The following is a 26,750-nucleotide window of genomic DNA, read 5'->3' as shown; positions in this document are numbered from 1 at the left end:
CCAGGTCCGGACTAAACGGTGGGTGCAATAGGACATCCCATCCGAGCTCCCGTAGCTTCTGGCGGGTGATCAAAGATGTGTGAGGTCGAGCGTTGTCCTGGTGGAAAAAAACACCATTCCCATTGATCATTTCTGGCCGCTTCTGGTCAATCGCCTGCTTCAAACAGTCAAGCTGCTCACGGTAGAGAACCGAGTTGAGGGTCTGGTCATAGTTGAGCAGCTCATAGTGGATGAATCCCTTCCAATCCCACCAAACACACAGCAAAACCTTCTTGGCCGTCAATACGTGCTTGCCGTCAATACGTGCTTGGCGATGGTTTGGGCCGACTCACCGCGCTTCGACCACGACTTTTTTCGCTTTAGGTTGTCGTACGTGATCCACTTTTCATCATCAGTCACCATCTTCTTCAAAAATGGGTGGAGTTCGTTCCGTTTCAGCAGTGCATTGCAGGCGTTGATTCGGTCTAAAAGATTTTTTTGCGTCAACTCGTGTGGCACCCATACATCCAGCTTTTTTTGGAATCCAATCTTCTGCAAATGGTTCCAAACGGTTTTATGGTCTATACCCAGTTCCTGGCCAATCGAGCGAGTTCTCACATCATCCGGTCTACTTGGATGATTTCAACGATTTTATCGGTTTCCATGGCGATTGGCCTGCCAGTACGGGGTGTATCTTCGACAGCCACTACACCAGAACGAAATTGATCAAACCAACGCTGTGCTGTGCGAATCGTTACAGTATCGGGTCCATAAACTACACGATTTTTTTCGGCCGCCTTCGTTGCAGTTTTACCTCGCAGGTGGTAAAAACGTAAAATATGGTGAATTTATTGCTTGGTGGACTCCATCTTTGACGCGCTATAACTTGAGACTGAAAAAGACAATCACAACACTGTCAAAACGAAACTTGTAGATTGTCGACAGATTGACAGATTGTTGTCTTCAAATAGCCGTATAGTAAGACCCGATGCGATAAGTACAACACAAGATATGTTTAAGTGTTGCCATATATTGACAATATACGACATTTATTTTTCCCCAACCCAATATTTCTTCTAGAAGACCAACTCTGGCATCAAATTGATCGTCTGAATCGACCCAATGATTCAAAAGTTATGAGTTTAAAAAAAAGGCATTTTTTTTTTTTAAAGGGGAAAAATAATTTTTTGTACCATCGGTTAACTTTGAAAAATCATAACTCAAGAACAAAAAATAACGCCTCTCTAATTTTTGGATATGGTATGTAAAAAAAACCTCAGCTTTCAAGAAAAAAAAATAAAACAAATATAGCGCCCTTGGTCCCCAGACCATGTAAACTATAAAAAAAATACAATCAATTATTATGAAGGGGGGTCTTCGTAGCCACTTGGTTACGCGTTCGCTTACCAAGCGATCGATCGTGAGTTCAAACTCAGGGCCCTCAATTGACCATCTTTGTGTTGTTATAGAATAACTACGTCCACGCAACCATCATCAGCGATGGAAATCGATCCACGGTCGAAATGAGATCGATTCATCCATACAATGCTCTGCTCTGCAAGACACATCGGGCTGCTGTTCTATAAATAACTCAACAATGATCAATATCAACTGTCTTCGCTGTCCGGTCTGCTGAACAATGGAAGAACAGAAAGAATACCCTTATGCCTAAATGGCTACTACTGTGTGATTTACCATAATGTAATGGAACAGAATACTTAACGCCTAAATGGCTACTACAAACTACTGTGTAATTTACAATTTATAGAAACATAAACATATGTACATGTACACGATTAAAACCCGGCTCTGTTACAGCTAAAATGCTAATGAGCCTAATAAATAAATAAATGAGATAAAAAAAAATTTATTATTTATTATTGTTATTTTTTTATTATTTTTTTTTCAAATGTAATAATTTTTCAATGGCAACGAAGTCTGCCTTTAATTTGATATGTTGATAATCGGAATCGGTCCAGTAATTTAAACGTTATGAATTTTTGAAAAAAGTTAGTTTTGGAAAAAAAAGGAAAAAAGTTGATTGGAAAAATGGAAATGGTCACCCTAATGAAAAATAGAAAAATACGAGTCTAATGTTTCGCGGTAAAGAACGAAATTACCACTTTCTATGGTGTATGCCGAATCGTGAAGTATTTGTTAGTGTAGGGGTGTTTCTGCACCCCTAAAAACGTGTACTTCCGGTCTACGCTTCTGACACAGTCAATTGCAAAATTGAGTGCACAAAAATTCTAAATTTCATAATTAATTTATATTCTTTATATTCATCGCATAATCGGTCCTTCTTACTCTCATGTAGTGGTAAGAAAAAAAATAAAATGGTCACATTTTTAGTTCGTGTTTAAAAAACAAACAAAAAAACCTTCACTACAGACGTGACAAAATAAATTGCACAGTTCAAGTTTAAAAAATCAATCCCCTAGTATTAGGTATGGCCTATTTTGGCACCCAACACTGCCTGCAAGCGCCGTTGCATCTATTTGGCGAGATTTCTGGACACTGTAGACGGAATATCAGATCTTCCAGATCTCCCTAATCGTCGTTTTGAATTCCACTTTGATCTCTGGATTTTTATTCTTCAGACGGTTATTGATTTCCCACCATAGATGCTCAATAGTGTTCAAGTCCGGAGATTGCGGAGGTGTTTTGAGTTGAGTGGGACGTTATAGAGCAGGCACTCCCGCACGATGAGATCAGTGTGTTTTAGGTAATCATCCTGTTGAAAGTAGTAATCACGAGGGAGACCCAATTTCTGCACGGAAGACTACAGGTTACGTTTCAAGATATTAAATTAAGCCATCTTGTCCATCGCCGAATCGATAAACTTAATGGCTCCTGTTCCAGAAGTCGCCATTGTACCATACATCAGCTGACTGCCGCTGCCGTGTTCTCCTGAGGGAACTAAATGCTGAACCTCGAGCACCGATCCTGGTTTCCTCCACACCATCGGTCTTCCACCCGATTCAAAGAGATTGGTTGAAGCGAAATATTTTTGTGACATGGTCAATAAAATTATGTTTCATAGTAAATTTGTCCCATTAAATTATCTTTTGTAATTGCTTTATCACCATTCGAAGATTTTTCATTTTTAGCGTTGAAAATTGAAAATTAAACAAAATTGGTTGAGTATTGTCTTGCTTAAATTATATAACTTTATTTGTTCTAACAATATTATACAAAGGATTTCATAAATTATATGCAACAATTATATCACGATTCAACATATGGAAAACGTATATCTTCATCGATATCGTACTTGTATAACGACTTCCATAAATTATATTAAACACTATAATACTTATCTAATCAGCTATTTTAGTACATAACCGCGCTTTTAAGGAGCAGCCTTATTGGGTCCCCGAATGCCGCTTGAGAATGGATCAATATGCAGAGGGCGCAGATAGGTGACGACTTGGCTGGGATTATTCTCAGCGGCTATCTGCTGTGCGTGGTAACGGCTGGCCTGGGCAACTGGGCCATGGCGCGCCGATTGGCCAGGTCTCGGACCCCCTCGATTTGCCTCTTGTTGTGCGTGATACTGAGAAAATGGAACGGGTACTGGTACGGGCACTGGTACAACCGAGTAGCCAGCATCTACCAATGCTTGAAACTCTTCCTGAGACAAAGGACGATCAATCTTTGGTGGAATTTTGTGCTGCTGGGAGGAATGCTGTTTCTCATTGTTGGCGTGTTGGTTTGCACCAGATGTTGGCGCAATACCGGTCTGTTGAGAAACAAAAATAGTCGATCGTGATGGGGGTTCTGAGTCCTTTGATCTCTGGATTGATTGGCGGCTTTGTTCAGCATGTTTATCAACAGTGATGTACTGAGGTTTTGGACGATGCGTCTGTATCTGCTTGTGCGGCTTCTCGTGCTGCAACTGGGGTGCCTCCACAACCTTCATCGGGTGCTGAGACGAGTGCTGCTCGATCGGTTGCTTCTCGGGAGCCTGTTGCTGATAGTATACTTGTAGATTCTTTTCTTTGGGAACATAATATTGGATCTTAGGAGACGGCGTTCCAGCATGGTGCTTTTCAGCAGCATGAGGGGTGACATATTTTGGTGAGGCATCAGCATAGTACTGTTGTGGAGAATGTTGTTTAGATGGCGAATCTTGTCCAGCATAATGGTATTTCTGTGCCGAATTCTCCGTAAATTTTTGAGGTCCAACTTGAAGATGTACTGCGCTTGGTTTACCTGTTGCTCGCGCAAACGGTGCGATGTATTGAGCCTTTATTGATTGTTTGGAGGTTTGTTCGTTGGCATTTGTTTGAGAGTATGCATACTCTGAGGACTGAGGTTTGGCGGTATATCTAGAAATGCTCTCCTGTTGGCCACGCTCAGCCTGTCTTTGTGAGTTTGATGAATGTTGATATGCTAGAGGATGATTGGATTCTACCAATTTGGCAAGTTCTTTTTCAAACGAAAAAGAGCTTATTGGCTTTGGAACGGGAGTTACAGAACCGACCTGTTGTATGCTTTTGTATTGAACACGGTATTGATCGGCTTCAGATTGTGGATAGTGTTGTCCCTGGTCTTGAGCAGTCTCTAACAGTTGAACTGACGGACGGTACTTAGGCGATTCTAGAAAATGCATGATAAAAAGATATGTAACAAAATAACAATACTATGAATAATTACAATCACCTTGTTTGTCCACAGGACGACCATGCTGTGCGGACTCTTGCTGATTTTGGGCTTGGGCTTGCTTCACAATTTGTGCGTACTCTTCCTCGGTGATATATTGAATTTGGTTATGGTGTTGTGCCTGTTGCGGTTGTTGTTGATAATACTGTTCGTTTTGAACATTCGGTGCATCGTAAGTGTAATGCTTTGCATGTTTGTTTCTTGCAGCAAGTTTTTGGTGCTCGGACAGCTGCTGGTATAAACTGAGATATTCTTGTGGTAACTGTAAGAAAACATAACATATCGCCTAATCAGTTGAGCACTAAATTGCAGCTAAGTAAACGTGAATGCTTTGTAGTATGACCACCAACCAAGGGTTCATATTTTGCAATAGGGATGTTTAAATACCCTCTTTTTTTTTCTCTATTATAGTGATTTTCAACACATTTCGGCTGGTACGTCACTTTTACTTCCATTTTTGGAATAATGTCGGGAGTGAGAATTGAACTCGTGATCTCTGCGTGAGAGGTATGGATGTTACCACTACGCCAGATCGCCTCCACTAAATACCCTCTTGTCAATGATAAAATTTAAAACTACATAAAAAGTTCATCGGAAAATGAATTATGTTGCAAACAAGATTGTGACAACTTACCTCACGCACTTGTTCTTGACCAGTTTTCTGTTGATGGGGCCTGAAAAGATATTGATTTTCACTTTGTTGGGCATAGAGATGTGCTGTGGCTTCAGGATCCGAATAGTATGCTCCTTGGTGTTGTCGTCGGTCTGCGGCTTGCGGTAACGTGCGCGTCTCATGATCAGTCTGTCGCTTTTCCTTACCGGCCGTCTCTTCAGTTACATTCTGTTCAGCTAACAATCCTCCTATCACACAGCATCCTGAAACACATAGCAAAAAGGAGAAAATAATAATCAGTTTCTGAAGATGTCATGAGGACACTATTTCCAATGCTGTGGGAACACAATCTGTTCGCATTTATTTCCCCCTTAATGTTGTACATTTTTCAAGCGACTTTATAGCATAACCCAAACGCTGCGCACAATCAAAAACAACAGCGACCATGGAAAAGAATGGATATAGGAAAATCGTGCTTGTTGATAATGCCTTATGCAAATGTCTGAGAGCATAAGTTTTCATGAAACTCGCTAGAGTTGTGGGAAATCGAGGTAAAAACACTTGCGAAAACATGCTTTATAACGGCTTTATATTTCAACATTATTGCGCTACGATCCCTCTGCAGACTTATTTGTATGTGTACAGACAAATAAAGGGTGATTTTTTGGAGGATAGTTTTTTAAACATTTATTTCTGACAACTCACGTGTGACTCACCTGGCTCCTTCCAAATTTAAAAAAATACAGTTTATGTTGCCATTTTACCATGGAAAGATGCACGATCATTATTCGAAATCATTGAATTTTATGATAGAAATTTCGCGTTCTGTGAAAAATGGTTTTCACAAACTTCTACCATTTTATTGTTTGACAAAATAGTTACATTTGGTGCGATTATAAATCACAGTCAATGCCAAAACTGCCAATACTTCCAGAAAACTGCATTGTTTAGTGTGATGCATGAGCCGACGGAATCATGAATCCAAAAGTTGGTGATTAAGATTTCTGTTTATGGTCCAACTTCTCCGAAATGGGTCGACCGATCTTGATGAAAATTTTTGTGTATATTTGGTACACTTCTTGTTTGGTGTACCAAATATACACAATCATTGCTCTATTTAGTTCAAAAGCATACAAAAGTATAGTTTTTCTATTAGTTTGAACCTTGTTTTTAAAAATTCTGATATTTCGATGATTAATTGAATAAATTGTGTAAAACACTTGTTCGAAAATGTCACTTCCATGTACCCATTATGGTAATAAATTTCCTGGAGCGATTTTGTTTTTAAAGATTTTGTAGATTAACACAGTATTTTATTAACCAAGTTCATCCAATTAACCTTATCAATCAGCATCCATTTTTGTAGTCCTCACCAACAATCCAGGGCTCGTTGGTAAGGCTTTCGGGTAGACATACAGGTATGTAGGTAGGTGGGGAGGTAGGTAGATATGTGTTTTTATTCTCTCTCCTGTAAATCCCATATCTGTAATAACTACTACAGAACATGGAATTATTATATAGAAGTAAGGAGAGATTAAGATGATTAGGATTTATGCGCCGGCTAGTGATCATTCTATTCTGGATTCCTCGAGTCGAGAAAGACGCACCACGCTAGATATGGGGTACAGACTAGGGGGCCGTTGCTGATTAACGGTCAGCTGCATCCCAATAGGAAGTATACCGTGTCGGGCACACGTACAAAGCATTGAAGACTGCAACATCTCAATTATGACAAAACACTTGTAATACGTACCTCAAGCCAACCGCGAGTAATCGGCTACATATTATTAACATAGTTGTATGCAAACATTGTCGAAATATTGAGCTCCCGGCCCCGTTAGGCTGACGCCATATGAGCCTTAATAAAAATATACATTTTGGATAAAAAAAATTAGCATCCATTAGATTCCAACAACGCTTCTTATCAACTGGCAAGTTTTGCTTATCTTTCAGCTCCTTGCAATAGTGTTCACAGCGAAAGACTTTTCTCTGAACCTATTTTGTTATGATTTATCTTCTGTTGATGAGAAATTATTGTTTTTTTCTCTAATATCCGGTATCCGGCCAGATATCAAATATCGGTCGGATAGGCAGTATACCGTCTAGTTACCGAATATCCTTTGCATCTCTAGATTAGACTGTTGTTTAGTGCTTCCCGGTTGAAAAATAACTGCCTGCCCGTCGTTGCTAGGCCTCTCTGCTAGCTGTCAGGAGAATCACAAAGGGGTGAGGGTTGTGGTGCAGTTTTCGCTTCTCTTCAGGAACTGAACAAAAGATATTAGCCCATTAACCTAAGATCTAGTTTTTACCAGAGTGGACCACACAAATATGCTTCGGTCGGTCACGCCTAGTGCTATTTCACTACACTGCTGAGCGTTCAAAAAAGTCCTATGATATGCAACTGCACAGCGTGAAAACGTGATGTTAATAGGAATATAATATAGTATATAATCGAGTCAAAACATTTTTTTTATTGTTGTCTATACATATATTTTTCGTTTGGGAACATAGAAGAAGACTTTAATTTTTGATTCATCCCCTTGATGTCATAAAATCCTTTTCTCATATAAAAAATTCGAATTTTTCCAGGAGATGATAGAGAATCATGTTTGATAAAAAAAATCTTCTACTCATGAGTTTCATCAATGACAAAGTTATTGAACTTTTTCTTTGTTTCGAGCCCTGTTTGCCTTGAACTGGCTCTAATTCAATAATTAGGCTACGTAGGATAGTTCTGTTCCATTTCAAATATGAGAAAATTTTACATAGGATACAGTTGTGAAACTTCGGCCATTAATAATAACATATGTTTTCTAAACTAATAAAAAAACTCACTCGAATTACCATAAGAAGTACTATTGCGACAATAGGTACTTCTGCCGTATGTCCTCATTTTTTTCCCTCCTACTCCCATCTCCTATTTTTTTATCTAAATTTTAGTATTTTTTGTAAGAAATATCCAAATAATTTGGCCGTCGTCAAGCTTGAACGGCATTACGAAATGTCGAAAGAAAATAGGGAAACTCGAACTCAAAATTTAAAAATCACGAAATTCATATCAAAACATAAGAGCACGAACAAAACCCACAACATTTTTTTTTATGACGATTTCAGACAGATTCTGAGATATATCCGATTGAAAGCGTATCGATTCTCAATAACCGAAACATATAAGACCATGGACTCGAAGATGAACAAGCAAGAGTACGTTCTTCCGTACACTGAAACACGCCAATTATCTGTGATGTTCTTGACAAAGTTGAAAAACTGCAGCTACGAGAGGTGCTTCGTGACAACTGGTGGATTCCACGAACAAGATTTACCCAACTCAATTCCGTCTAAGGCGTCGTACACAAATTACGTAACGCTGAAAAATGGATTTGGATATATATCGTGGGTTGGTACTTTTGTAAAGCGAACGATCTCGGTTGCCATCCGCCGTCGGGTTTAAAAATATGTCACGATTTGTCACGAGATGCGTCGTCGGCGAAAGCACACATTCAAGATTTCGTTTCATCGAGTAATTGAGAATCCATGTTACATAATCACATCACTTACCACAGTAGATCCTTCAAACCTCTCCCCATAAACAAATATCCGTTCGCTATCGGTTACCGGTCTATCGTCGCAACAAAGTAGAGTACTAGCAGAGCTGGAGATAGCAGCTCAAATACAGAGTGTAACTATATTCATATAATTGTATGAAAATGTATCAACAAAAGAAAGAAAGGAACAGTAGTTGGATGGCCCCCAGTGCACAACTAATACCAATCAATTTGGAATTATCATTCATCAGAAGCGTGATTTACTTTACATGATTTACATGGTCTACAGCAGCAAAACTTTGGAGTAACATAATATTGATGCTGAACGATATGAGTTGAGTTTCAAGTCATAAAAAAATCAAAAGTGGGAAGTTACAACTACAGCCAAAACGTGAAGTTTCAACTCCCGTCATTCTCTGAGTTGAACTTTATTTTGTTCAGCTGTACCGTTCTGAATCATATTTCGGACAACATCATATTTCGGACATTTTGTTCTAATATCTTGAAATGTTTAATGCACTGATTACATAACTATAAAATTAATATCACAATTGCTTCTACAGAGTAATCCCTTGGTTTCACTATCATTTCATATGAGAACTACATTTGAATTTTAACATGATCGGCAAAAATCTGACAACACTATTCATTATCGTTTGTGTTTAACGTTCGCATAACGTGAGAACGTAGAATTTACCCGTTCATAAATATTTAAATTTCTCCCGTGTTTCATCAGTTTTTATCATCGTTAACAGTTTACTGTGATTGCTTGGTAAGTGTTTCGCAGTTGATTATAAAATATAATCAAGTGTAATGTAATTTTCGTCCAAAAGATTACAAAATAAAGTGTCCAAAATTTGAATTCAATCTGTCCGAAATTTGATTTAGTGTCCGAAGTTTGATTTTTATCCGCTTCATTTGAAAAGTATTTTATTCGATGATTTTTTTTATGTTTTCAATCAAATATGTACCACAATAGAAAGCTTTAATGCATATTGAACTAATTTATTGAAGATATCAATCAAATAATACCTGTTCATAAAGTTCAGATCTGTTTTCTGCACCATATGCCTTAAGCGTCCGAAATATGATTCAGAACGGTATATAATTTTGTAAGACTTTGTGCACAAGTTATGTAACGCGTGGAGGAAGCGTAACTTGTAATTTGTTGGAGGTTCTGCGTAGGGAGGAGGGGGCACGAAATCCATGTTTCCAGCGTTACGTAATTTTGGCGGAGCTATATTACTACTAAGCATCGAATTCGTTTATTCGCGCAAATTGTTTCGATTCGGCTCAATAACCTCACAAGTCGTACTCAGATATAAACAGACTAGACAGCAAAGATAGATAAAAATCAATTCATACATTGTAATCTCATTTAACATCATTAATGCATTCAGCGAGGTGATTGATTGACGGTTATTTGCTTGATTTGACATGCCAATAACCTAGCTAGTAAAGGACCACTCGTATTGCATTTTGATAACCAATGTCTTCGAATTTAATTGAGCTGGTGATTATCCGTCGCGAAGTTCAGCAGTTATTGCGAACGATTTGTATTCACCCACAGATTCAGCTAACCGATCGTGTCTTTTTTCCTGTAAAAGATCTTTCTCTTTTTTCGTATGTTGTCCGTATGGTTGCTAATGGTTTGAGATACCAGCTCAGTGCTTAACGAAGGTCGGACAACGGCTGCCATAAATTTTCACTTTACGCCACTTTAATCGCTGTGGCGTGCGGAAGGAGTTTACATCCGGGGTGAAATTACTCGCAGTAGCATTTTGATTCGATAATTAGTTCTTCATTCACATTTAATTTGATACTAGCAAGCATGAAAGCGTAATTTTAATCGAAGCGAATTCGAAACCACATCTTTGTAATCTAGAGTGTGTTATGGTTTGCGGTTTATGCGACTTTTAAACGATCGCATGTTTGTGGTGGGTGTATTTTTAATTGTAAATTTAATCTTATTTCAATGATCTAAAGGCCACTTAGAATCTGGATTTTGCATCCTAACTCGTACTATAATAAGGCATTATTTCAATTTTGGAGTTCATCTCATGCAATGGCTCAGCTTGCGAAAAGCTTCTCTAATCTCACTAAGATCAACTCGATTGTCGAACAGAACTGAATCAAATTTAATGAAGTAATCAAGGGTTAGTTTGGTAGCATGTTAAGATGGCTGACTGTATATCATTTAAAAACTACATAATCGATCAACGTAACAAATTTCACAAGCGGGCATTAGAGCACATTGCGTTTTTGGGCTTTGCCCAATATCAATGGTGCATAAAAAACTCAGATTCTAATCGAATCAGCGAAATTCGGCACGAATATCACAATCCTGCAATTCCACAATCAACAGAAACGGCATGATACATGTATACATTCACTTTGCGAGACTCTATCATGAGCAGCGCCGACACAGCCTTCGCTATTGCCAGGTCAAAACGTAATGTATTGCCATTACATTACAGCACATGTGTCCAAACAACAACAAAAAAGTGAATTTCCTTACAATATTACACGTATTGAACCCCACACGTTACTAGATTTATTCGGATGAATGGTAAAAACGAGAATTATTTCATAAACACATTTTTAGTTTCATTAGTCGGAATGGAATTATTAAATTTTAGTAATAGAATTTCAATCAGTAAAAGTCGATTTCGATCGAGTAGTGAAATCCGATCGAGTTTCAAATCAGTAATATGGATTACAGTTCAACATTGTTACCTCAAACATAGTGCATAGCCTACGCGATGATCTGAGACATCGCGCAAATATACAAAGTATTTTCCTAAATATTTCACCAACAACACGATCATAATCGTAGGCGGATATCCAATATATCAACGAAGAAATACTGATAATGACATTAGCAATCGTTTGATGGTGACACACTTGCAAAAAATTAAATGCTCATATTAATGTTGAGTTCTGCAGTTTGGCGAAGAGCAAATAAAAAACATTTGCAAGTCCATGAATAAAAAAAGCAATATAGCTGTGTGTGTTCTTCTAATACAGAATACCGATCCTCGATTCCTCAATTGAATGACAACACCATGAAATGTTGACTGCATGATATTTCTGAATTGCTCTGCACCAATGTAGCACTGCGAAACTTTTTTCATAATGAGAAAATATAGTCACGAAGGATTCATGTTTGTTAATCGAATAATAATGCGCATCATGATTTCCGATAGCATGAACATCAAACAAAATTTCGTTCAAATCATTTAATTCGTTCCTACATATTTATATTCGATTAATTTTATAGGCATTCAAACACATTCAAACACACTTACAACACATTAGTCATTTTTATTGATCAACCAAAATATTCGCTAGAAATAATTTAGATGGCAGAACAACGTTTACCGGATCAGCCAGTAAAATAAAAAAATCATTTTCATTGTTATGGTGTGCCCCCAAAATGATCGATGCAAAACTCTCGTAAATGTATCACAAAATGACTGAGCAATAATTGTGATTAAAAGAGGAAGCTTGTATCTTCAATTTCGACCAATCAGAACTAGATATTTCCATCCAACGTGTTGAGATTTTTTAATTTTTTGATAGTTTGTTTCACGACATATATTATTTTATTCAATTAAAAAAATTGTTGTGGAGTGCCTTAATCGATTGACGTAAAAATCTCATCAATCCATCATGAAATGACTGAGCAATAAGCGATTCAAATTGAACATTTTTGATGATGCGATCGATTTTAGTTTTTCAATATGTTCCCGAAAGACGTAATCCGATGTCAAAGTTGAAAATTTGCCTTTCTCCGGGCCAACCGAGGTATCCATATGCCGGAAATCATATTCAAAGGAAAATGACAAGAAGCGACCAAATGCGAGGTACTTAACACCATGCAGTTTTATTTCCATTTAAAGTAGGGCCTACCTTAGCCCCCCATAGCCAAATTTCTTTGAAAATCCTATCTTTATTTTCTCTTACTGAATATTTATCAATTTGAAAACATTGCAGTTGGTAATATGAATAAACTTGATGTTACTTTCTCACTGAGGCGATCTGGCGTAGTGGTAACATCCGCACCTCTCACGCAAAAGGTCACGAGTCCAATTCACAATCCCGACATTCTTCCAAAAAATGGAAGTAATGTGACAAACCAGCCAAAAGTGTTGAAAGTCACTATAATGCAGAAAATAAATATTTTCTCATCAATTTCAACAAATTAATTTTCTCATCATTTTCAACAAAATGAATAGAGATAAAATGTAGTAAATATCAAGTGTAATAAATAATTATTAATACAAATTACCAAAATATGGTTCAATATTTGTTAGTTAAAGCTTTAAATCATCTCGTTCATTGATTTTCAAATAGTTCCTTCGGTTTCGCGTTGTTTGTAACCATAATGCCTTTTTCGACAAAGTGTGATGATGAAAAAACGAGAATATATTTTTCAGCAATGTCTCACATCGCAGGATACCGTTTTTCAATGTTTCGTTATAACTAGACCATATAACAACCTTGGTTGTACTTCCGCCTCATCTGTGCTGATGATAATCAACTTTTTTTCACCTTGGCTCATTTCATCAATGTGATATAGTACAGATTTATTATCCATTGAAGAATTTGGAAATTTCGAAGATCTAAAAACATTTTAGTAAAATCCTTGTGTAATGCGTCCAAGTGAGTGACATATGATAATAAAACATGGTCTCGAAGCTTTTGTGATAGTTTCGACAAATGCGGAAACTGTGAATATTCTCTTCTGCTTAAATTTTTTTTTGAAAGTTTTGTCAGAAGGGCCGATATTATTGATATTGTTTCAATCAAACTGAAATCGTCGCCTTGCAGCTGATACACAAATTCAAAAAAGCTGAGAATCTTGCTATGCGAGGGACTCTTGTAGATCAGCGAACTCCAGCGTGTAGAAGAAACCGAGTAAAGATTTCGTCGTTTTTCTCATATAGCTGAGCAAACAATCGAGTGTTCAAAGCATTGCTTCGAAGGTTTTTGATAGCACTCATAACATAAAAAAACTGATGCGATCTAGGGCTCAGATTTCTTGCTACTAAATGTCGTCTGTGAATCATACAGTTTCATCTTTAATATATCGAACATACCCTAACAACAGAGCTTCATTGCTGGGTAATGTAGATTCGTCCAGCTGGAGAGCAAATCTGTTGGAATATAATAAATTGAACAACATTTTTCTCTCTTCGCGACCCATCTCAAGTTCCTGAAATAATAAAAACGCATATGAACCTAAGGGCAGGGTTGTTATACAGTGAAATATCAGGAGCATGTTTATACATGAATTTGATGATGACTTCCTTCGTGTTATATCGCGTATACGTTTAAAATACAGAGAAATGTTAAACATGCCTGAAGGAATGTTGAACAATGTTGCACGAACATGTTCACGTTTTTTTACTTGCCGAATTTTTCATCTTGTACTTTTTTTATTTCCATATTGTGCACACTCATCGTCTTGTTTAGTTTCTAAAATGTGCAGCAATAGTATTTTCTACTAAGATATTAGTCATTCTCAGGGTTGCCACATATACTGAATATTCTGTATTTTACTGATTTTTCGTCAAATTTCAGATACAGAATCTGTATATATAGATTACAGATTTTCTGCAAAGATACAGAATTTAATGATATTTTCCAAAATTCTAATTTAAATGTTAACTAATTACAGTTCATTTGCTTTGTCTACTTTCTTACTTATAAACTTTGCTTTTTATATCGTTGAGTCATGAAGATATGTACCTTGATTTATAAAAATTTTGAACCATATGAAATATCACCTCACTTCTCCGTTACTGCTAAGGATGTTATTGGGACACTTTTTTATAATTCCACATTCATCAACGTTTGTTGAGTGAATATTCTCGCTTCACAATACCAACAAAACAGAGTTCCGAAATCGGTTGGCTTCCATCGATCAATCGGAAATTGACGGAAAATTGAAGAAAATCTAAGTTCAACAAAACCATAAACAATCATACAATTTATTATGAGAGAACTTTTTTTATGATTCATTTTGTTGTATTGGTACGACTTGAGCTAACCATAAATAAAAACAATAAATTCAAAATGAAAATAAACGTTTCCTTCCATTTTGCCGTTAGTTTTTTGATACAGATTTTTTGCCAAAAATACAGATATACAGATTTTTTTAGAAAATTTTACAGAATCAAATGTGGCAACCGTGGTCATTCTTCTAACAATGTGATTCACGTAACACAACTTATGGAGCATCTTAAATATTTCAAACAAGAACTTGTGTTATTTTTTAGGGGTCGATATTCAGCCCCCGTCGACCCCAAAATATATTTTCGTTTCTGTCGACCCCTGGGAAACCGAAATCGACCCCTGGGAGTCGACATCGACCAGTTTGAGAAACCCTGGTTTAAAGTCTCTATAAACATAATTCAATAAACTAAACTACTGATTTACTTTCCAAACAAAAATGATATCAATGTGATTTTCAGTTCTGAAATCATTGAATGTCGTAGAACACAATCACGATAACGAACCCGCTCACGCAAAGTCGCAAAATTAATGGACATAGGGTTTCAAATCGTTTCACATCTACAACTCAATACTCTCCCGATTAATGTACATTGCTTCCGCATGTTAATCTTAACCCTCCTGTACTCGCGTGCAAAATCATAACACGTATACTCGCGCACGGTGTCACAGACCGAAAGTTGAGCTTCTCTGTAATATTGCTATTGTATATTTTTTAGACTTATATATATATATATTTATTTGAAAAAGAGGATATAATTGAATGAAAAAACTCCAGAAAATATGTTTACTTCATCTTCACTCAGTTTTAATAGTCCTCTAATTCAGCCTCCTCAAAACAGAATAATTTTTGATAACCCTACACAAATAACGAAATTCGACTTTTTCCCTGTTATTAATTGAAAGTAAACCACTGGATATAATTCATGAAAGTATAAAAATCTATGAAATAACATAAAAACGTATTTATCGATTTAGATTTCATTGGTATAAGAATCAGAACATACCATAACTGCATGCTTGAGAAAAAACATATTTTTTTACATTTCATACAGTTGTAGCGTGTTTTTTGGGTCTTTTTTCGAAGAGAAGAATGTATAACGACCTTCTACATAGTTACCAGATGATAAAGGTTCTGGAATTTCAAGTTTTCATAATAATATTCTTTGTTTCTGTGTTCTTGGTTAACAAAAACTTAATGCCTGTTTTTTGGGAGGAGGATAAAAGATAATAGAAAAGGATTTCTAGGAACTTTCTGCGACTTGTTTTCTCGTTGATGTTGTTCAGCTCATATATTATGAAAAAAAAAATCCCCGAAACTGTAACCATAAGCCACCGAGTAGTTTATAGTTTACAGTTTACAAATCTTCCAAAAGTGCATTCTTTCACAAATGTGTATATGTGTGACCATTGTATTTAGTGGACAACTATACGGCAGTCAAACATTTGTATTTTACCTTTGCAGGTATGAATCTAACGACGAATAATATATGAATCCGTTCAATCCGGTGACAAAAAAAAAGACTGAAATCAAATAAAAATAGTCCGGTAATGATATTATGCATTATATTTCTTAGATATTCCAAGCCACTGTCGTTAATGTATACATTTCATTGAACAATATTCTAAAATACGAAAAAAATCACTTGTCCAAAAAAGTTACTTGTATACTCGAGTCGGTGTCTCAGACCGAAAGTGGCAAGAAAGTGATACACGTCCCCTTCCTACCAACTCATATGATACGATGACGAACAACGCATGACGAAGCTAGAGAGCATCGCAAAGTCGTTGTGTTGATGTTTTCTGAGAAATGAACGAATTATTGATTTCTCGGTCTCTCAGACAGCGATTGTAGGAGTGTCAAGACTTAAATTAAATCTTAAATCTTAATCATTTATAGTCTTCCGGAGCCACAGTGTTTTTCTTTGGCCACAGTATCGGCCGGCCCTCGAAGCACACTGAAATATTTCATTTCTGAAGTTTTAAAAGTTAATTTTACAGGTATCCTCGTCTAGCAAACGCATTTTAAGTACATTTTTTCAAGTTAGAGAAAAATAACAAAGACTCCCACTAAATGCTATTTACATTTATGTACAAAACACGATACCAACATTATTGAAATGCAAAATTTCGCGTTAAGATATGTGTTGATATAACAAGGCCCTGCAAGCCATCCGTAAAAATGAAACGCACAGGAAAATTCACAAAGAAGACAGGACAATCGGACTAGACCCACGCAAAGAACACGGACTAGAGAACAAGAAGGAGAGGAGCCCAGCGAGCGAGGCGGTTGGACCAGGTGGAGCAAGACTTGGCAAGAATCGGTGCAACCGAGAGTTGGAGAACTACAGCCATGAATCAGAATTATTGGCGAAAAATTGTAAAGAAGATCTATTCTCTCAATGGGATATAGTATAATTATAAATAAAATGATATAACTCTGATAAATGATAATATAGATTTTTGTTAATAGATATCCAATACTTGCAATGGACATGTGTCATAAAAGGTGTCCCACATGTCCCAAATCACGGAAAAAACGCTGTAGAAAATTATTGGGTAATTTATCTTCAAAAATTGGGTAAAAGTAGTTGAAAGTGTATTGTTTGCACTGTATTTTTATCGCTGTCAGTTTTTCGAAAATCGGAAAAAATGGTGTAACCTGAAAAGTAACGTCGCGAATTGAATTGGCGCAAGCACCTGGAATAGCCTCAATTCTCCGCACCGCACCGGAGTTAAGGCCCATCGATAAGTACTGAGCTATTATGAAGCAGGCACTATGGAAACATCTCAAGGTGGGTTTCCGTATAGAAAAATCTGCAGCCAGATGTTGTGCAGAGCCTTGTGAGTGGAGTTTAGCGTAAAGTGCGAGCATACAGTTATGGTATTGAAGTTGAATGAAATAAAAATGCCAAAAGCTTACTAATGGGTGATATTTTATTGGCTGAAAGTTTGGAAAGGATCGGTCAATTAGGTAATTTTCTACAGAGTTTTTTCAGTGTTTTGATGTGGGACACAATTTATATCGACCACATGCGTCGTTCGTTTTTCTTGAACGGCACTAACGTTCCCAGAGAAACTTTTGCTGCCTCAATGTGGCATTACTTGCGATATTATTATTAGTAGTACTTATTCGAGATTTCTTATGCCAAATAATACGTCTGGAATGTATTTTGAGTGGTCAGCTCGAATACGCGTGACCAGAGTGCAAATCGGAAGAAACTGCTTTACCGAAAATCCCCCGACCAGAATGGAAATCGAACCTGATATGTGACGTGATAATGTGTGGAGTTGACCACTAGAACACGAGAGCACACGTGTCGTTAACGCTAGCGTTGAATCAATATTCGATCTGATTATTTGAAGTCCAGTTTTTGAAGTTTTGAATAGTGTAATCTTTTTAATGCCAAATCTAATGATATAAATAGTATTCCAATACTCATGCTGTCGAAATTTATAAGCTGTGAGAATAAGTATTCAACGCAAATACATGTGAATAGATTTCATTATTTTTCTAATCTAATTCAAAGTAAACAGACACCAGGCATTTTCACCAGGCTTGAAGCTTGATAACAAAAGAGGTAAACATGAAGCAACAATTAAGTACCAAATACTACTGGGATGGTGCAAGGAGGACAGAGTTGTATTTTAAACCACGATCGTTGACGAAAAGAGAAAAAGTTCAATAACGAATCTACTTAACCATTTTCCGTGGAGCAGAGAAGGAAATGGACATAAAATGCAAAAATCAGGATCAATAGCGATATCACATTTTCTTTCTGCCCACTTCGCAAATCAGCCCTAGCTAACTAGCTGCATATCGTTAAAAAATCACGGAACCATGAAATTCAAGTCAGCTAGATGTAACACGTACATGTCTAGCGGTACAACTGCGTACAAACCACAAAAACCACCCTGGAATATTCCCACCTTCACAAAAGCTTTGTTAGTTTTTTTTCAACATACAACATGCACATTTGTAAACAGACAATACCTAGCTTAGACCGTGTAGTGCATAATTGCCATATGCCTAAACTAAGAATTGAGATGGGAAGTTTTCATGTTTACGCCATTTTCAACGTGTAGGAAGAAAACCAACAGCACGATCTTTCTGCATCTTCCGCCCGCATTGACTTTCCTGTTCCATTAATTGCATTATTATGGCTACATTGTTCTCAATTCACATATGCAAATTCGATATTATCAATGGACGAATATTAAAAGTTATTGTCTGTACAATGGACTTTCATATAATGGATTCCATGTTATTAACATTTCGGGCCTCTTCAAAATGGTTTGATGTAATATTTGATAGGAAGGGAAGTATTTCTTTTCACTAGAGAATGTATTAGCCGCTGACCGCTTCGCAGTCTATTTACTATCTCAGTTTCGGTCTTTCATAAACATAGGCAATTTACTTCGTAGTTCGATAGATACTTTCTGGATAAAACAGATCACCTTCGACCAGGGCAGTATGCTCTCTTTTGACCTAGTGATATTCCCATACGAGAAACAGCAACAGCTTGTGCGCCAGCCTCATCAAACGCACAGCAAAACTTTCCTAGCTTGGCCATCACTTTGACCATCATTAATCGCCATCCACTTTGGGAATAGATCGTTTATGTTGTGACTCAACAGTGGTTAGAAAGTGGAAATTTGATCCATTGAGCGATATCCATTGTCGCGATGATTCTGCCTGCTCGAAAACAACATCTCGCGTGAAAGTTGGCAAAACTTTTGAAGTTGCACGGTGTGTAACTTTATGAAAAAGTTCGGGAAAAGTTTAAACATCGCCCGAAACCCCGGAATCCCGACCGGCAAAACCAGTGGATCTTAGAACACATGCAAAAATAGTGGGTCTCTTCAAGCTGCAGTTAAACCCGAATTTATCATCAAGGGAAGCAGTGAAAACAGGTAAATGTTTCGCAATACTACATCCAAAAAGTGAAGAAGAAGACTGGATCAAGAAATTTCAAAACCCATATCGTTCCGGACCGAAATGCAAAGCGAAATTCGGAGGCGAAGAAGCCCTCGAAGAAATTGTACGAACACTTTTTAACATAACATGAATGCACAATTATCGGCGATGAAACATACTGCCTGGCAGTTCTCGATTAACATTCCTGGACATCAATTGTATACCTCGGTTGATCGGAAGCATATCTAGGAAGAATGTAAAACCAATAAGAAGTCGAAATTCCTCGAAAAGTTCCTTGTCTGGCAAGCAATCAGCATTTATGAAATAAAAGTGTAAATTCTGTTTCTTCTCGGACCATGAACCAGCAAATTTACTAGAAGAATTGTCTACGGATGACATTACTGCCTTTTCTGAAGCGGCATTAGCTGGATTACCTATTTTGGCAAATTATACCAAGCAATGGTACAACGAAAATGGTCCCAAGGAGATTAATCCGGCAAATACTCCAGAACAAATGCCAATCGAGGAATATTGGGCAATTGTGAAGCTACTGAAGGAAAGGAGTGGAACTGCGTTTAAGCTAAAAGGTTTTAAGCAGAAATGGAATTTGGCAAACAAACGAGTGAGAACAGGGGTATATAGTAAGGAAGAAGACTGAAACAATGGTCTTACAATAATCATACGCATGTATGCCTGTTACATTGCACTATGGAAAATAAATCGCGTTTTAAGCCCCAATAAAATTTTCATGTTCAACCTTTATACATAAAATTATTACCATGTCATAGCAATCTGTTCAATACTTTGATTATCAGAATCCAGAGGAACCAGAAACCAGATCAGATTAGAGCCTTATATTACAATCAAGAACCAACGCTCTACTACAAGTTAATTTGCAATGTACAAAGTCACTAATAATGTGTTTCGAAAGCACCTCTTTGTCCGAAAGCATGCGCTGTATTCACTTGATTTGACTCCTTGTGACTTCTCGCTTTTCCCTAAAAATTATGCAAAATCGAAATCATATTTTAGACGACATTCGAACACCATTTCTCAGAATGGGTTAGAAAATGCATTTGAACCTCCATTAAATCGTTTTACGGCCAGTCCCGAATCATAATAGACGCACTTTGTATATATTTAGCAGGAAGTGTGTAGTGTCTTCAGAAACGAAGCATGCCATACTTTTGTATTGGTCCTACCTTGGGACCCAAACTATTCTCTAGCAGTTTAGAAGAGAGAAGTTTTCATGATGAATATTCTTACCTGGAGATATTTAATTACCTGAAGCACGTAGTACTGACTCCAACGTAACCTATTTTTTCTAATTTTTCGATATTGTCACTAAAAATTATTGATCTATATATATATATATATATATATATATATATATATATATATATATATATATATATATATATATATATATATATATATATATATATATATATATATATATATATATATAAATATATATATATATATATATATATATATATATATATATATATAAATATATATATAAAAATGAATTTCTGTCTGTCTATCTGTCTGATTCTTATGGACTCGGAAACTACTGAACCAATCAACATGAAAATTGGTGTGTAGGGATTTTTGGGGCCGGGGAAGGTTTCCGTGATTGTTTGAGACCCCTCCCCTCTCTCTAAGCGGGGGCTGCCATACAAATTAAACACAAATTTCTACATTACTCGGAAATTATTAAGCAAATGAAACGAAATTTGGCATATGAAGGTTTTAGGGTGCAATAAATTATTCTATGGTGGTTAGACACTCCACCCCCTCTCTAAGGGGAGGCTGCCATACAAATCAAACACAAATTTCCGCATTACTCGAGCTAGCAAAATTGATCTTTGTTCGAAACTGGAATTGGATTTTAATGTGATGAAATGCACTTATATATCTTCTTCTATCTATACAAAAAAAGGATCGCCGGATGTGTTGATAAGAGCAGAACTCGAGGAAGGAATTTAACCATTCAGGGCTGTCTTTATTCTATCATATTTTCTGTATAAAACATTTATTCCATGTAACGGAGCAACATGTTATTTGCAAGTGGTTGAAAATCTTGAACGAGAATTGTGTCTCAAAATAATCTGATATTATAAAGATGAGTTTTGTTAGAAATACTAGAAATTTTATAGTAAAAGTTAAATTCAACGGGGTCGATTAGAAGATCAATCAATGAACAGTTCTGCGATTGGACCCATGAACTTGCTCATAGTAAGGAAACGTGGATGTTTGAAGGTATTGATAACAAATCACAAATTTTAGGCGGGACGAAGTTTGCCGGGTTAGCTAGTATAATATAAAATCATCATCAGAAACAATTTTCATATCATATTTTTCCACCAATTGCAAAAAAAAAAAGTAATTTTTATTTACATAGAATACTAATATGATTTGAAGAAGTTAATTTTCATTCATAATTTTTATTTGAAAAGCCGTTTCCAAAATTAGGAGTACGAAGCTTAATATCGTTAACATCAATTCAGAGAGAAAGTATGCCCCGATTGATAAATCGTGTCCTGGGAAAGTTTGATAGATCCATTGAAACCGCAAAAAAAAATAGAATGTATTTTTAGAATGCAGATAAAATATGCATCGCATTGCCGAATAAAAGCTTCTTAAGAGGTATTCATCATGGTACTTTAAACCTAATCAGCTGTGAGATGTGTTAGGTTTTCTTTTTCATTTTATAACCAGCTATACTCCCTCTATAATTGTAAGGAAACTAAACGACACAATGAAAACGTTATGATTGTAATAGTCAATGAAGTTGTTAAAAATTTATTTTAGTGGCATTATTAGGACTGCATAGTGTTGATAAAAAATACTACTTAAACAGTATTTAACAGAAATCTGAAGGTTCTAGAAATGTACGTATATTTGGTTTTATTTTCGCATAAAAAAATATTTTCAATATAATCAACTGTTTGACAAAGGAACTATGTCAAATAACATATATGTTTTCTTCAGAGCCCAATATTAGTTGTTTCCATCCCACATACATTTATTTCCAATATGAAAGCAACTTGAACTCCGGTCAATTCCATGACAATAACATGAAGATGCAACAAAAGTGAGTAAATTTTCTAAACCAACAATGTAAGTCCCGTTCCAACAGCAAAATTTTCTTGTATAGCTATTCACAACTTCCACTACCATGTCACTGTTCAGTATTGTAAAAAAATCGCATATTAGGCCACACAGCATAGTTATCAGTTCTTAAACCAACACAAATATATGATCTCCAGATAATTTTTGAAATCAGTATTCCATTCGAACTGCTTCTTCGTATCCATCTTCACAACTTTTTTCAACCGTTGATCCCATCAACAAACAGATACACATCACTATGTATGTCAGCGGCAAGCACACAAAATCCAGCATCCAACAAGAAAATTTACTCTAAGACTCACCGATGAACAATTTGAACCACATTTTCACACTAAGCCCCTCGCAACTTGATGCAACGTTCTTATAGCTGAATGAAACTCGTGACCACCACCCAATATATACCGAACGCGATCTCCACACCACGATTTCTGAGCACGGATTAACGAAACTCAGAAGGTTTCCACTGGTTTTCTTTGAGGAACGCGTTTTCCGACCGATATGCTTAGCGCTAGTCTACCCGCGCACAAATTGGATGAATACGGCTCCGTACTTGGCATTTATAAAATAAAACAAAACAAAGTCGTGTATCTAACCCGATCCTACCGCGAGATCTGAAAAACGAACCAGAGACCACAAAATCGTGGAGTCTTGGGGTGCATGTTAATTCACGAAGACTCGGGCCAGATGAGAAGCCACACAATGCAATTGAAAAGAGAGTACAAAGCTTCTGAAGAGCTGCTTCAAATGCAACCGACTATGCATTCTCAACGGCATGCCGAGAGACCCCTGTGCGAATGAGAGCGTGTAAGAGACCTGCAAATTCCGATTCAAAAAGAGAAAGGAACCATCGCATTTTGCTTTCGGTCGATTTACCTTTTGCTGGTGTCTCCTCTATGCTGCAATGTTATGATCTAATGGAAACAGATTCACACAATTCACTACATAGGTGATCTATACCTGACGACATTTATGTAATTTGTTCTATCACAAATCATATGTATAATAACTGGCTTAACGTGCACGCGATTAAAATTCTAAAAAAAAACCTTGTGATTAGGCGAAGTACTCTCATGCTTGGGTATGTAACAAAAGCAGTATTCCCACAATTTATAATGTTTCGCCGATCTGTCACATGATCAAGTCAAACACGTAACATAAACGTAACCAACGAACGACTTTGTCAACAAGATGTGTACGTAATAACATAAATAAGAGTATTGAGTCTGTACTTTGCTTGAACTTATCTAGCGCAGAATCGCATGCACATCAAGTGGTGAGGAAAAAATATATTTTCAATTTCTCCCATACTTGAAAAATAACCAGGTGAATATTTATAACATACGTATGAAAACGCGAAATAAACCAATCGATTTTGAGCTAGATCACTCATTATTAGCTAGAATATCTGTGGAATTGGTCCTGTCTGTGTGAGAGGCAGAACTATTTCGATGGCATGTATAATATTTATCTATGAATATAACTCATGCACTTGGACCAACAAGTTTCTTTTAAAGAATGATCACGTTAACCTTTACGCTTCCCTCAATGAGAAAAGTATTTTGTCTCACTAGCTAATACTTTCTACATCTGTAGCGGTGCTCCGTCATCAGACAATTTTCGATGTGGCAACCGGCTGTTTTTTTTTTTACTTGCAGCACAGATCCACTGAAACCAATTCGTCCGAGAAAAACTGTAGGTCGATCTGTGAGCATCTCACATAGCGGATTTTAGCAGATTGTTTATTGCCGATAGTTGAAGGATTCTGTATAAAGATCTCCGGTGATCGTCACTCATTCTAGGTAGAAATATCTGCAACTATTCATTAGGAAAACAAATTTTATGCTAACTTGCAATATTATTTTAATGCAAATTATTCGTTCATGGTTAAAATCCTTGTAGATAATAGTAATAATAATAATACAATTTTAATCCCTTTTTCTTCTTCCTCTACTTCTTCGTCTCCTTATTATTATTCTTCTTCTTTTCTCTTTCTTCTTCTTCTTATTCAAGGATACTAGCATTCATTGAAGAATTTCACCAAATCACTCGCGAAGATCCCAGGATTATTTCGGCTGCCCTGATGATCTTCGCTTTTGAAAATTTGTGAGCCTTGGCGATCATTCCTGATTTGTTCCACGTCTCTCACGATTCATCTACCATAACTTTTCAACGAGTGTATCAATCCTGATGGAATATTTACCACTAAGTAAACAATTACTGACGCTGTTATTAGTTTCTTGGCACGACAACTAGAGGCACTATAGTAGCTAGAAAGAAGCGGCCGAATACTCACTGGAATTGACGAATCTGATGATTTGGTTTGATATTCGTTTGAATTTTTTAGAAAAATCAGAATTTTTCTTCAAATTTCCTGGTTTCGAGTATTCTTTTTACGCTGAAAAGGTTAAAAAATCATAATTTTACATTGTTTCATTCATAACACATAAAGGATAGCTTGCTATAAGTTGTAAGTTGTAAAAAAAATTTTTTACTAAGTAAACGATGGGTAGCATGTGTTGCGCTTCAAATACTGCACATCCTTCTCGTATCGGCCAAATGGAATCCCCTACATAATCAATGATATCAACAAACTTAATGTGATATCGATTGCATCGTCATTATCCACAGAGCGAGGTTCAGAAAAATATCCGGAAGTTAATACTCATAACCTATACGAGTAATTCCAAATGAAATCGTTCTAAAAATGCAGACTTTAAAAACATCTATTTTTGATTCGAATGAAAGTTTGTATACCGTTTTGATTGGAGGAAATATGAGTGGATTTGGATTTTTTTGACTCCAGTGTAACTTTCGAAACGGACGTATCGATTTTAGTAAGTGAATCTTTGCTAATTTATATCTCAAAAACTTTGAGTCGTACCGAAACAGTGTCTTAGAAACAGTTATAGTGTATTGATGTTAAAAAGTGAAAAACATTATACACTGAGAGAAAAAAAATAGAACTCTTTGTGTTTATTTACAAAAAAAACTTTAATTTGTAATATCTAGAATACGTATTTTTTATTTATTTTTTTATTTTTTCATCTATATATACAGCCATTCTATGCCAAATTTTTTTTTCAAAAGTGGTCATTTTGTTCTTTATCGTAAAACATTAGACCCATATTTTTTTATTTTTTTCGTTAGGGTGCCCATTTCCATTTTAGGGTGGTCCAAAAAATCAACTTTTTCCTCTTTTTTCCAAATACGACTATTTTAAAAAATTCGTAACTTTTGAACCACTGAACCGATTTAGATAATCGACATACCAAATTGAAGGCAATGAGCTAGCCTATATTGAACTTGCAAGAACGATGGATTTTGTTTTCCTAATTATAAATTGTAGTTGTTTTTTGTTGTTTTCATGGCTTTGGACTGGAAGGCACTATACACTGCGTTTCACAACTATAGAACCACTCAATATTTCTGAGTTTCCAGAGAAATGTGAAAAGTCGGTTGAATTGAAGTATATAGTATAGATATAAAACTATCTTTATTTATAAGACTGGCCTTTTGAACTTTATTGTTGTGTTCAGGCGCGAAACATTCAAAAAACTAAAATTCCAGTGTTTCATAACTATAGAACCAGATAGAAAAGAATCTCTCTCCTTTACAAAATTAACGTTAATTTCACATGAATTACAATAAGGTTCTAATTCGTAGGTTCTCAATCAGGTAAAATAACCCATTTGGGGTGGTTTCGACCAAGCTGCACCATGTTGTGGTGTGTATTTATTTCGTTCTACGCAGAGAATACTGCTCGTTTAAGCTCTTCAAATCACTCATACTGCTTGTAAGCTGCATCTAGTATTCGTACGATCACTCCTCATAAGTTCTTGATATGGTTTTGATCTGGTAAACAAGCTGACCAGTT

The 26,750-nt window shown here is 36.4% G+C and overlaps 1 protein-coding gene across 1 annotated transcript; it reads right to left on the bottom strand.

Moving 5' to 3' along the window:
• Positions 1-3,119: 3,119 nt before the first annotated feature.
• Positions 3,120-23,475, bottom strand: LOC129777895 (transcription factor SPT20 homolog). The gene is made up of 4 exons (XM_055784467.1): positions 23,179-23,475; positions 5,279-5,520; positions 4,645-4,906; positions 3,120-4,581 (listed from the first exon to the last, which is right to left on the bottom strand). The coding sequence occupies exons 1-4, from the start codon at positions 23,198-23,200 to the stop codon at positions 3,332-3,334; spliced, it is 1,776 nt and encodes a 591-aa protein (XP_055640442.1). The 5' UTR covers positions 23,201-23,475; the 3' UTR covers positions 3,120-3,331.
• Between the last annotated feature and the right edge of the window lie 3,275 nt (positions 23,476-26,750).

This window comes from Toxorhynchites rutilus, chromosome 3, assembly GCF_029784135.1.
Source record: "Toxorhynchites rutilus septentrionalis strain SRP chromosome 3, ASM2978413v1, whole genome shotgun sequence".
Classification (NCBI taxonomy): domain Eukaryota; kingdom Metazoa; phylum Arthropoda; class Insecta; order Diptera; family Culicidae; genus Toxorhynchites; species Toxorhynchites rutilus.
Note: the sequence above shows the minus strand (reverse complement) of the source record. Positions and strands in the feature narration are given on the sequence as shown.